This window comes from Gobius niger (genome assembly GCF_951799975.1).
Source record: "Gobius niger genome assembly, chromosome: 11".
NCBI classification, from domain to species: domain Eukaryota; kingdom Metazoa; phylum Chordata; class Actinopteri; order Gobiiformes; family Gobiidae; genus Gobius; species Gobius niger.
In genome coordinates this window covers 24,604,119-24,616,169 of record NC_136862.1, presented here as the reverse complement: position 1 = coordinate 24,616,169, position 12,051 = coordinate 24,604,119, and the positions used below count along the sequence as shown (strand labels likewise).

Below are 12,051 nucleotides of genomic sequence, written 5' to 3'. Positions count from 1 at the left end.
TAACACATTAATATGTCTTTTTTTGTAGATTTATCTTTGTGTTTAGGGTCATTGTCCTGCTGGAAGGTGAATCTCCGCCCCAGCCTCAGTTCTCTTGCTGACTCCAGCAGGTTTTCCTCCAAAATGTCCCTGTATTTGGCTCCATCCATCATCACAACTATTCTTACAATCTCCCCAGTCCCCGCTGAGGAAAAGCAGCCCCACAGCATGATGCTCCCCCCTGTATATTTGACACTGGGGATGGTGCACTCAGGACGATGAGCAGTGTTAGGTTTGCTCCATACATAACGTTTTGCATTTGGGCCAAAAAGTTCAATTTTTGTCTCATCTGACCAAAGCACCTTCTTCCACATGGAGCTGTGTCCTCCATATGACTTCTAGCAAACTTCAAACGGGATTTATTATGGCCCCATTTCAATAAAGGCTTTCTTCTTCCACTTGTCCATGAAGGCCAGATTTGTGTAGAGTATGGGGTTAGTTTAGGTGGACGGCCGTGTCTTGGTAAGTTTCCATCCCACTTTCCATTTCTGAATGATGGATTGAACAGTGCTCCTTGAGATGTTTAAACCTTGGGAAATCTTTGTATAACTTAACGCTGCTTTAAAATTCTCCATAACTGTATCCCTGATCTCTCTGGTGCTCCTTGGCCTTCATGATGTTGTTTAGTGACCAATACACTCTGACCACAGCTCTGAGGCCCTCACAAAACAGCTCTAATTATACTGAGAGTAGATTATTTAATGGTTAGGGCAAGGTGTGAACATTCTGCAGTCATTAGGAATGTTATAAAGGCATGAATACTTGTGCTCACCCCACTTTTCACTTTTCTATTTTTTATTTCATTTTGCTTTCACTTCACAGTTGTTTGTTACTTGTGTGTGAACTTTCAGTAAAAAATCAAAATAAAATCTTTGACAAAATGTGCAAAAGTTCAAGGAGTATTAGTACTTTCGAGAGGCACTGTACGTGTCTACCGAAGGTGGCTGCTTTGATGAGTCAAAAGTTTAGAAAACATTTTGGTTTATAAACTGATTGTCCCCCTAATCTTTACTGTTTAATTGTTCAAGTATATTGTGGAACTAAACTGCATAATTAAACAAATGTATTTATTTATGGGGTAAAAAATGTAATGAAAAGAAGTCATGTTTGATGGTTAGACAGAGTAGCATGTTTGACGGCTACATGAGTGTTAGTCTATTGCTGATGCTCTTCCAGCTGATCAAGATAGGGCTGACATTGTAAAAAGAACAAAACAAATATTTTCCCCCTTTTGATACAATCTTTACTTTAAGAGGAAATATGATTTAAGAGAAGACACCAGATGTCAAAAACGATCTACAGGTCTAACAGGTTTAACCTCTCAACCCCTAAAGCGGGTGTTCTTAGTGTTTACCAGGTTAACCACTTCAAAGCTGGTTAATTTGTTGGTTCAGTTCAGTTAAAGGGCTACTGCCACAACACCTCAATAAAATGTTTTCCTTTGACAATGAATTTCACAGATTTCGATTTCACAGATTTCACAGATTATAGCGTAAATGTGACACTTCCACAAATACATACATTAACCTCTTACCACCCGTCTTAACCGAGAGCATTTTCTCCAGTTCGGCTTTACCCAAATCCAAAGGCTTCTTGACTGGAGAGCAACACTGTAACGCCTCATTTGAAAGCTAAAGTCTAGAAAAGTGATGGTAACTTTTTATCGCCTCATTTTTGTCATGTCTTCGTCACTTTTTTGTCACTTTTTCCTCGCGTTGTTGTTGTTTGGTGTTGTGTTTTTGTCTCTTGTTTTTCGGGGGTTTTTTTTTTCATGTTTTTGTTGTTTTTTCATTGCTTTGTTGTCACGTTTTTGGTCACATTTTGTTGTGTTTTTGTCACTTTTTTGTCACTTTTTCCTTGCGTTGTTGTTGTTGTGTTTTTGTCTCTTGCTTTTCTTTCTTTCTTTTTTCTTTTTTTTCATGTTTTTGTTGTTTTTCATCGCTTTTTTCATTGCTTTGTCGTCACGTTTTGGTCACATTTTGTTGTGTTTTTGTCACTTTTTTGTTGCTTTTACAGCACATTATGGTTCCGTTTTCATCCTCGTTTTTGGATGCTTTTCTTTTAGGCTTTTAGATTTGGGTAAAGCTCGACTACGGCAGGGTGTTGAGAGGTTAAGGAGAAAAGTGAGAGGCCAGGCCGGTGGCCCTAGAGCCAGTGGCCCTTCTGTGCTCTTCCAGAATGGACATGTTGCCAGTCCGCCCCTGCACTCCAGACACTCCCAGTTCAGTGATACAGAAGACACAAAATATGGAATATTCTGCAACTCCTCTCACAGAGCTTTCCCCAATTCAGTTTAGAAAATCTTTTAAATCAATGCTCCTGAGTGATTGCTATGTTCCTCTTGGGATCCATTTCTAAACCCAGTATTGAACTACTTTGGATTGTGTTTGCTGACAATGTATTTTAGTTCATTTTATTTTTTTTGACAATTGCATGCCTCACATTTGCTTTCAATCTTAACTTATGGAGGTTGCCACTTGTTAAGCCCCTTGAGGGTTTTCGGTAAAATTCCACCACATTTGTGAAACCAGATATAATAATGCTATCGTTTTTACTATGTGAAAATAAATCAAATCAAAAATCACATCAACCCCCACCTTAACCGAGCACTTTCTCCAGTTTTACCCAAATCTAAAAGCCTCTTGACTGAAGAGTTTACAGCCATTGGAAAGCTAAGACCTGCAAAACTCATCTAAGCTTCTTCTTTTTGTTACCACGTTTTAGTCACATTTTTTTTTCATGTTCTAGTGTCATTTAACTAATCAAGCCACAAAAAAGTGACCAAAACATGGCAACAAAACATGAGGAAAACACAACCAAAAAGGACAAAAACATGACAATCATAATAGAAGCTTCATTAGTTTTGTAGGTCTTAGCTTTCAAAGGAGGCAGAGCAAACAGAGCAATGAGGGAACATTTTGACATTCAAAACTAAACTGGACAAGATGGGAAACTTTTGAGCAAAAGAGAGTGTGAAAGTTCAGTCTCTGAACTTGTTTTAAAGCACAGTTTCTGTGTTTTGTCATGTATGCAGTAATAATAGTTGAGCAATGTCATTGTTGTGGGTTCTGTCTCTGAAGAAACAAAATATATTTTCTATATAAGTTGGAAGAGCTCATATTTAGTTCTCATCAAGGCTTTACTCATGTTTTAATGCTCATTCTTGTCAGAACTTTTTTGGGTACATTTTTCCTGCAATATCCTCGCTCTCTCAGCTCGGCTCTCCACGCCATCAGAGACTTTTTTGCCGTGGCCTGACAGAACTAGTTGCCAAAGTGCTGCTGATGGATGGCAGGATTCCTCTCCCTCTCTCACTGGTGCCAGATACTTGTATCATTTCTACGGTCATACTTTCTTCTTCTGATGCCTTGCTGCTCCTCTCATAGTTTTACCTGTCGGGAGTAATACGTAGAATAAGATACATTCGCTTTCAAAGAGGAAGGGACTGGGGCCGGAGGGATTAGTGAGTTTGAAACAGGGGCTAGTGAGCCAGGTGCCAGGTACAAGAACCCAGAGCTGTTTTTTCCTATACGCAAACTATAGGGCCCCCGCGGCTGCAAGGGCCCCGCATCTCAGTCAAACTACGGTGTTGTTTCACTGATTAAATCAACGCGTTGTACGGGGACAAGCTCTCTGACAGCGCTCACTCACTCTCCGCCTAATTGGGATTCTCATTTAAACTCTCTTCTTATTGTGTCTGGTGAGTCTAGAGTATCAGGACAGTGGTAGAAGAGAGTAAAAAGCCAGTAACTCTGGTTCTGAATGTAAAACGAGTTGGGCTACTCACAGGATAATTCTCAGTGGTCAGACAGAAATAACCGTCAGGTGCAGGTTTCAGTTAGTTTTAAATCAGCGGTTCCCAAACTGTGGGTCAGGGACCAGAGGTGAGAGAATGGGCCCATTTGCTATTTACCATTTTAAAAAGTGGGGGAAATAGACTAGAAGTAGTCCTAAATACCAGTCTCACAGTGGCTTAGTGGTTCTCACACAGAGGGGCAGGGCCTGAATTGAGGTGATTATGTTCCGCTTCTGCCCTGTACTACTGCACAGTGGAGCTGCTTTTGACCGTAAATGGATTCGCTCTTCGTCAAATAGTCATCGTCATCAAAGAAGAAGCAACTTCATTTTCAGCTGGTTTATAGACAACAGCAGGCATCGCTTTTCCCCACTGGTGGTGCAAAATCGCTATTGCTTCTACAGGTTAACCAGATTTACTTACAACATACTTTTATAACAAGACATTTTATGGGGGTGTATAATTTTACTCATTCTTACACATGGGACACATACTGTAGGGCCCCGTGTGGATTTTTGCTTAGGGCCCCAGAAGGGCCAGCACCGGCTCTGCAAGAACCACAATCAAAGGCTGCACAGCGAAGCCATTTTACTAGAGCAAATAAAATAGTCTCGCGAGTTGTCAGATTGCTTGGTGCAGGTTGGATGCCTAATGTTCACTAGATGGCGCCACTTCCTCTATGTTGTCTGGGGCCATGTTTGCAGTATTTGATGGTAGTAGGTCTTATCCTCACTACAGGAGGGTGTGCAAGGCTCATCATTCACTTTGATCATAGTTTCAGAGCTGGTTCGGTTGGTGAAAAGAGGCAGTCGGGGCACAAACGATGACGGAGTTTTCAGCTGTAGTGGCACAGACGGTGAATGTCCAGCAGGGGGCCCAGTGTCCTCGATTTTGAGCATTGCCATGTGTGCAGTGTTGGGTGGGGGGGAGATGCACCTCTGCTGCATCAATGTCTTCTTCATTATCCTCCATCACCATGTCCTTTTCAGTGTAAATATAGGCTATTCAAGTCCTCTCCTTAATACAAAAAAAACAAAAAAAAACAATGGACAAAAGTTATCAAGAGGACAAGGAATCACAGGACAGCAAGGAATAAGTGAGTACACCCCTTAGCTAACAACTTTAAACAAATGTAAGCAGACATTTAAAGTCAGGTGTGAGCCCACCTGAAGTCAATCACTGAGGTGTGGCTTAAAGCTGCCCTTGCCACCGAAAAACACACACTAGTTAAACATTGTCTCATGTTCTTAAAAAAATGCAAATATTTCAACTGGACTTTATTTTGATTTGTTGTTGTATCAACTAAAACGTTTCAACAGTCATCATCAGTGAGGTCTTAAGACTGAGCACTGGTCTTACATACACAGCTGTAGGTGATGACCCAATAGGCCACACCTGTGACAGTCTGTGTTGCCAGATTAGATGGTAAACCTCCCTTTGAGGCAATCCCCCTTTAGAACTACTTTGGCCTCCTTTACGCCCCTCTCAAACCACCTCTCAAGACCAGGATGGTCTTGAAAGCTGTGCTGATGTTTCTGTTGATGTAAAAACACTGCAGAGTCCTGTCCAGAGGAGCTCGGGTGTCAATGTTGATACATGCGCTTGTGTAGAGGCTGCTTGGTCTCCCAAGTCTCCCAAGTCTCTACACTCTCATGTTTTCCTCCCACTGTATATAATAATTGCATGCAGGGATTGGGAAAAGCAGAGAAGCTGTATGTGCTTGGATCAGGGGCGGATCTAGAAAAAAAATCACGGGGTGGCAAGCGGGGTCAGGGATCATTTCTAGGGTGGCAACACATTTTACAATGTTGAATGTTTATAGCGGGGAGTACGCAAGTTTCCCTTGATCACAAGGTAATGTTTCTGTTTAGATGCAGGCTGAGCCCCCCCAAAATTAAACAAATAGTAGCACTGTTCATAATATAAGTATAGGGGGTTTCTAACTCAGATACAATTGAAACTTTTGTTATAGAAAAAAGAAAAAAATCATCATCTTTGGAGCCACAGAAGTTGCACCTGGCTCCTTATTTAGCTCTAAAGTTGTTATAATTCTTTGTCCTGTCAAAAAAGTAAGAACTGAGAGTGAGGCCTCCTCCGCACCCAAGTAGCTTCTAGAGCAGATGTGAGACATCACATGACAATGGGGTGGCAGCTGGGGTGGCAGGACCTTTATTTTACCCGTGCCACCCCTCTAGATCCACCCCTGGCTTGGATGTTGCTAAAATGTTCTAAAGATGGACACTTTCAACAAGGAGGGTCTTTTCCACAGGTTGAACAAATAATTTCATAGAGGGACAATAGACGGAAAGTTATGGGAGCTAATGTACCATCAAACAGAGCTGTACCTACCGCCATGTAGCTCAGAGGATGAATCACCAATACGCTTCTCTGTGCATATGTACCTGAATAATCTGTCAGATCATCCACAAGCTTCTTTCCCCAGAGGAGCTGTAAGAGCTCATTGACCTCTTTGATCTGGTGCCTTAGGTCTCCACTGTAAGACAGGGGTCGGGCCACTGCCCTTCCTTCACCACTCTCCTGGTCAGAGTAAAACATAAACATGAACTTAAAGGGACTTTCTCCTCAACAATCAGCATCTGCCCAGTATTAGTCTTGTTAGGCTAAATATATGCTATATATGCTAAATATAGATTCTGATATACCAAAACCTATTACAGAAATCCCGTTGAGATCATTTTAAAAGGCTATGACTCCGTACTTGATTCTCCTCGCCGGTGGTTTAGGTGTTTTTAAATTTAATGTCGGTGACACCAAAATTAAACACCAAGCCGCAACCCAAATAAAACGGTTTATTGTTACCATATATCGTCTAAAATATATATTAAAAAAACAGCCAATAACATACATTTTATCTGACTCCAGTGTGTTTCCATGCAGTTTCAGACGGAAATGTTCTATTAAATGTCACTTTCTGGACACACGAGTTGAGAACAAAGACTTCTGATCACTGTTTTACATTATATTTATATATGACCAAGTGGAGTTCTCTGCCAGGATGTTTTAAAATTACTGACACTATTTCTCGCATATTTAGAGTACTTAAACAGGTATTTGATCTTTTACTTGCATGTTTCTCAAAATCGTCTTGGGGGCCTGAGGTTCTGTGTGGAAGGCCGTGTTTGGCCCCTGGGCCTGACATTGCCTACCCCAGCTCTATGATCTGAAGCTTTAGATAAGATATGTTTTAACTTTCCCCACCGTGTTCTATTTCCTTTTAATTAAAAACCCTCTCTCTGTTAAATTTCCTACACATCATAATGACATGCTCCACTGTTTCTGGCACAAGACCCGCCCACTTAATTTAAAAACATAATGCAACACAATTATGTATTTTAATTATGTTATTATTGTGGTTTTGATTTGAGTATATTTCCAACAGCTCCAGAGGTTGTGCAACAGCTCAGTACCTTTTCAGGACAAAATAAGTCAGTGACATTATCCAGCCACTAGGATGCACACTTTACATAGAAAACATTTAGGCTGGAGCATTCTGCAACCTACTGCCTCAGCATGATCAATTTACTGACCTTTTGTTTATTATAGCGCCTAGAGAACCCTTATTTTGTCCCACACTGATGGGTCAAGTAAGTTCCTTTTTGACATCTTTTCATGATAAAATAAGAGAGAGGCAAGTAGTTTGAACCTTAATTTATTCACAATACAAACATGGAATTTACAACTCCAAATAGGCACAAAACAGACTCCAAAAACCAGTGGGATTGTGGGAAATGTAGTGTCAAGCCATGGAGTCATTTAAAACAGTTCATTTGAATGTTACACATGTCCAAAAACAACAACAAAAAACAGGGAGATAATGTCAGGATAATTGACGCTGTGATTCTCAAACTACTGTGCAAATGAAATATGCAAGTGCACTGACTTCATGTCGTACTGTATAGTTGTGGTCTCAGATTAGACCTTTGGATGCAAGTTTTTTCTCGTATTTGATCTGGTTTTGACCTAGTTTTGTTGTCGTAATGGGAAGGATTGGGGCTACTTCTCTGTTGGCTCATTGGTTTGTATACAGATCGATTTTTGTAAAGAAGTCCTGTTTCATTTATTCATTTCTGTAAAATGTTCTGGGTTTATTCCTGGTTCACAAACATTTCATCCATTGTTTAGTCCAAGCTGGATCAATAAAAATACTTCACACGTAGATTAGAACATACAACAGCAATGTTTTGAAATTGTTTATTGCAATAATAACAATTCTAAACTCCAGGTTTAGGCCTTGCTTGGACCAGGCACAGCTTTATGTAGTAAGGTTGAGCCGGTTTGCTGATGTGTTTATGGGCCAGTTTGAGAATCACTGTTTTCACGCACACAGACCACACTTCACTCCTTCCTCTCATTTGTCCTCATTCTTGGTCCCGCTCTCAAGCCTTTGCTCCTGCATGGTCAGCACAAAGGCCAAAACAAACACACTTTTGTTTAGCCAACTCCAGCGGCCAAAGTCGTAAGTTACAGAGAGAAAAATAGGCTTATGGTCACAAAAAGAAAGGTCCATTCAGCGACAAGCTTCAGGAATGTCCAGTATCCAAAGCAGAAGTCTATTTAAAAATTAAAATTTCAAGCAGAGGCTACACCAGCTGATCTGCCTCACTGTGGTTACGTAACTCCACGCAGGTACATGACAACACAGTAGCTTTCCTTTAAGACTAATACAAGACTGGTGTGTCTTTGTTGACTATTGATGCCTAACTGCTGCACACACAAAGTTATGCAAACAATATTTGTGATCTGACAAAGTGTGAAGATCACGCTCCGTAATAGAACATTTAAACACAAATAAACAATGTTAATTAGGAAAAGCAGAAGTGTTAGGTCCATGATTCAAGTGAGATTCAATCAATGTAAGAGTATTAAGGGAATCTAAAAAACAAACCTCCATCAGACTTTGCGTTTTTGAGACCTGTGGGTTGTCAGTTCATACACTTGGGTTTTAGGTGCTGTTGTGAATGCTAATAGCACTTGTTTGGACAAATAGCAAATTCATTCTCGCATTCAGGCTGAATTGTATAGGGATATTTGTGGTAACTAAGCAAGACATAACTTGGTAACAACATTGTCCTTTATTCACCATATTCCAAATTGCACTTATCGAACTCTTTTATTCGTGAACCAATCATAAATTTACAAATTATCAGATGTACTGGACGAGGATACACTCTACACACTTTTTACACACATAAGATCCAATCCCACAGATTTCACTGCAAGTTCTGAAGGTGCCGTTTTGAAACGTGTGAAATTGATCCTTCATAAAACCGTTGAAATCGCTACAATGTAGAGGTAGAAACAGAAACCAATAGTTTAAGACAGACAGCTAAAACATTTTAAAATGCATTTCAAGTATTTGCCACTTGTGGGGACTTTAGAGAAGCTTCCTCTACAAGGCTGTTTTGCTATGTTTACAACAAAATCACTAAGACATGTTCAAAATAGAATGGACATGGTCAGGAAAGCATTGGTGCACAATGGGCCTTATGTGTACCATGTAAAAAGACGTTAACGGATGGAGTAAGGCTTATTTTAGTTGAAATTACAGTATAACAATATTTTATGAAGAAATGTGCTCTTTTCTTTTTTACATAATTACAAAGTGCTTTATCTTATTCACCTTTTTTGGTTTTTAGTGCCTTAATTTGAAACATTTAAAAAAAAAAAAAGTATAGTACAAAGATAAAAAGATGACATCTACAGCTATAAACATGACAGAGTCCACTACGTACAGTTTCTCAGAAAATGCTGGTCCAAATCTTAAAGCTTATGTTAGGTATCCAATGTCGCAGCGTTGGGACTTCTAGTGTTGTGAAGAATAAGAACTGGGGAAAGTCGGGTCCACGGCAAGACGAAAACAAGGCACTCTTCAAAAATTGTCCATAAGATTAACTGTGGACGAAACAGCGCAGACAGTTTGTGACATTTAAGGACGTTCACTGATTGTTGCTTATAAAGTTAGAATAATGTGGCTAATGGTTTAGTCTGGTGATGGCATAGTTTTTAACAACAATATCCTAACTTTATGGGCAACAACGTATTTCGGTGAGGACGGTAAGACACATTGGACATGTTTTTGTGACGATTACAGTTGTCGAAACACTAGACCTAAACCGGATCGAGCATCGCGAAAAGGCAGAAGTTCAGCGTACCACACAAAGGGTCTTCATCATTTCGAACCTGCTCGAAAAGACCAACGGTGCAAAAGTATCCATCGGTGTGTCTCTGTCAGCGCCCGATGTGTCACTTTATAGTTTATTTCAGACTGAGAGAGAGAGCCTCGAGCTGCTCCTCTCCCAGCCTTTGTCTCTCCTCGAGGTCCTTCTGCCGGATGAGGAGCGAGGCCTTGGTCTGGACGTAGCGCTTGTAGTCCTGCAGCTGGTCCGGGCTCAGCTGACGGGACAGGAACACCGAGACCTGGCTCTCCCGCCGATCCAGATTATCCTTCAGGTCTTTGGCGTCGTCCCTCTGTTTGCACAGCAGACGGTGGCGACTGTCCAGGGATTGCTGTTTAAAGAGAAAGAGATATCGGGATTAGGATTGAGAGGGGAGATTAAAGGGATGGGACAGGTGTGGGTTTAGCCCGTTTGACTTCTACTTGCCTGGATCATCATAAAACTGATGACAGAAGAGAGGAACTAACATTTATTTAAATGTACTCAAATACAGTGTCCATACTTATTACATGGACAATGACCAAACATCTGTTGGTGCCTATTCATAAATATGGTCTGTGACAAATGGTGGTCAGATTGGCCACGTTATCTGTCAGTCAGCCCCTGGGCCGCTGAGACTACATCAGAAGCTTATCAACAGAGTGTGTGCAGAGTGAATGTGTGATGATGTAATGTATAGCGCTCTGTACGTCTTGTAGTATTGTTTTTTATTATTATTAAAAGTATGTTATTATTAACCCCTTAACCCCCACCTTAACCGAGCGCATTATCTCCAGTTCGGCTTTATCCAAATCTCAAAGCTTCTGGACCGGAGCTTACTGGTTATAGGCCAGTGTGACACCTTATTTGAAAGCTAAGCGCTTTCCCCGCTTTTTTGGCGCATTTTTCAAGCGTTTTTGCATTTTTTTCCGTCACTTTTTCGTTGCTCTTTTGTCGTTTTTATTGTTGTTGTGTTATTGTTGCTTTTCCAGCACGATGTGGTCGCTCTTTCACTGTGTTTTTGTCACATTTTGGTAGTGCTTTCATTGTATTCTCATCTTTTTTAATAGCTTTTATTTACTTTTGTTTGCCAAACTGGAGAAAATGCGCTCGGTTTACGTGGGGATTCAGAGGTTAAATGATAACTTACAATGGCCATCTCTGCCTGAATCCTACTCGTAAATAAAACATTTGCAAAGAAGGTTCTGGATGACTGCAGAAACGACAAAAAGCTGACCGTATCTGCTGTTTGGAAAGGATTAAGGGCTGTGTGCATATAACTTATCCTAAAGCTTGGGAATACAGTGCCTTATTTGAGTTTCTATACAGTTCCCATACAAGTGGCTCTTTTTGATCTCATGGAATCCAAATCTGCATAAGTATGTGTGCATTTAAAACTAAATCGTAATAAAACTGGCAAAAAGACACAATGTATGTAATATAGAGTACAGGAACAATTTCATTACCGGTTCTAAAATGCAACTGCAACCCAATACATAAACTTGAAAGTGGATGTGGATGACTTTGAACGACTATATTTCCATAAATGAATAAACTATCAAGTGAAAGCAGAACTTTAATTGTTTGCAAAAGGATAATTGCGTGTGTGCATAAGCCTTGACTCTGAGAAAGTGGTCATAGGCTGCTTCATGTGCAGTGTTGCCTTGAGTCAACAGAGGGCAGGGGAGATGCAAATGTCATCGAAACCGACTGTAGTTTCGGTGAGCCAGTGTAAATACCGCCAATGCTGATAACGGAAAGAGAGAGAGAGAGAGAGAGAGAGAGAGAGAGAAAAAAAAGCATAAGCCGCTAACAAGCTCCGAGTCTGTGACCATTACAGGACGACAGAGCAACAAAGCGCTCATTCAGGGACCAAAGGGGAATTTAATGCATCCATGAGTGATGGAGAAATACAAACAGATACAGTATATTAGGGACAACTCAGTGACGTTATACTTATTATTCAAAGTTCCAAGTAATCCAAAGTTATCCAGGCCTGCTCGAAAAGACAAAACTTAATGATGCTATATAACTGACTCG

At 40.5% G+C, this 12,051-nt stretch overlaps 1 protein-coding gene across 3 annotated transcripts in view; it reads right to left on the bottom strand.

Moving 5' to 3' along the window:
• Window positions 1-8,888: 8,888 nt before the first annotated feature.
• Window positions 8,889-12,051, bottom strand: part of shroom1 (shroom family member 1) — a 42,366-nt gene continuing 39,203 nt past the window's right edge. For all 3 annotated transcript variants that reach the window (XM_079565937.1, XM_079565939.1, XM_079565938.1), the window contains one exon: window positions 8,889-10,363. In XM_079565937.1, the coding sequence (XP_079422063.1) occupies window positions 10,112-10,363 (252 nt within the window). In that variant the 3' untranslated portion in view covers window positions 8,889-10,111. The remainder of the gene's footprint in view (window positions 10,364-12,051) is intronic.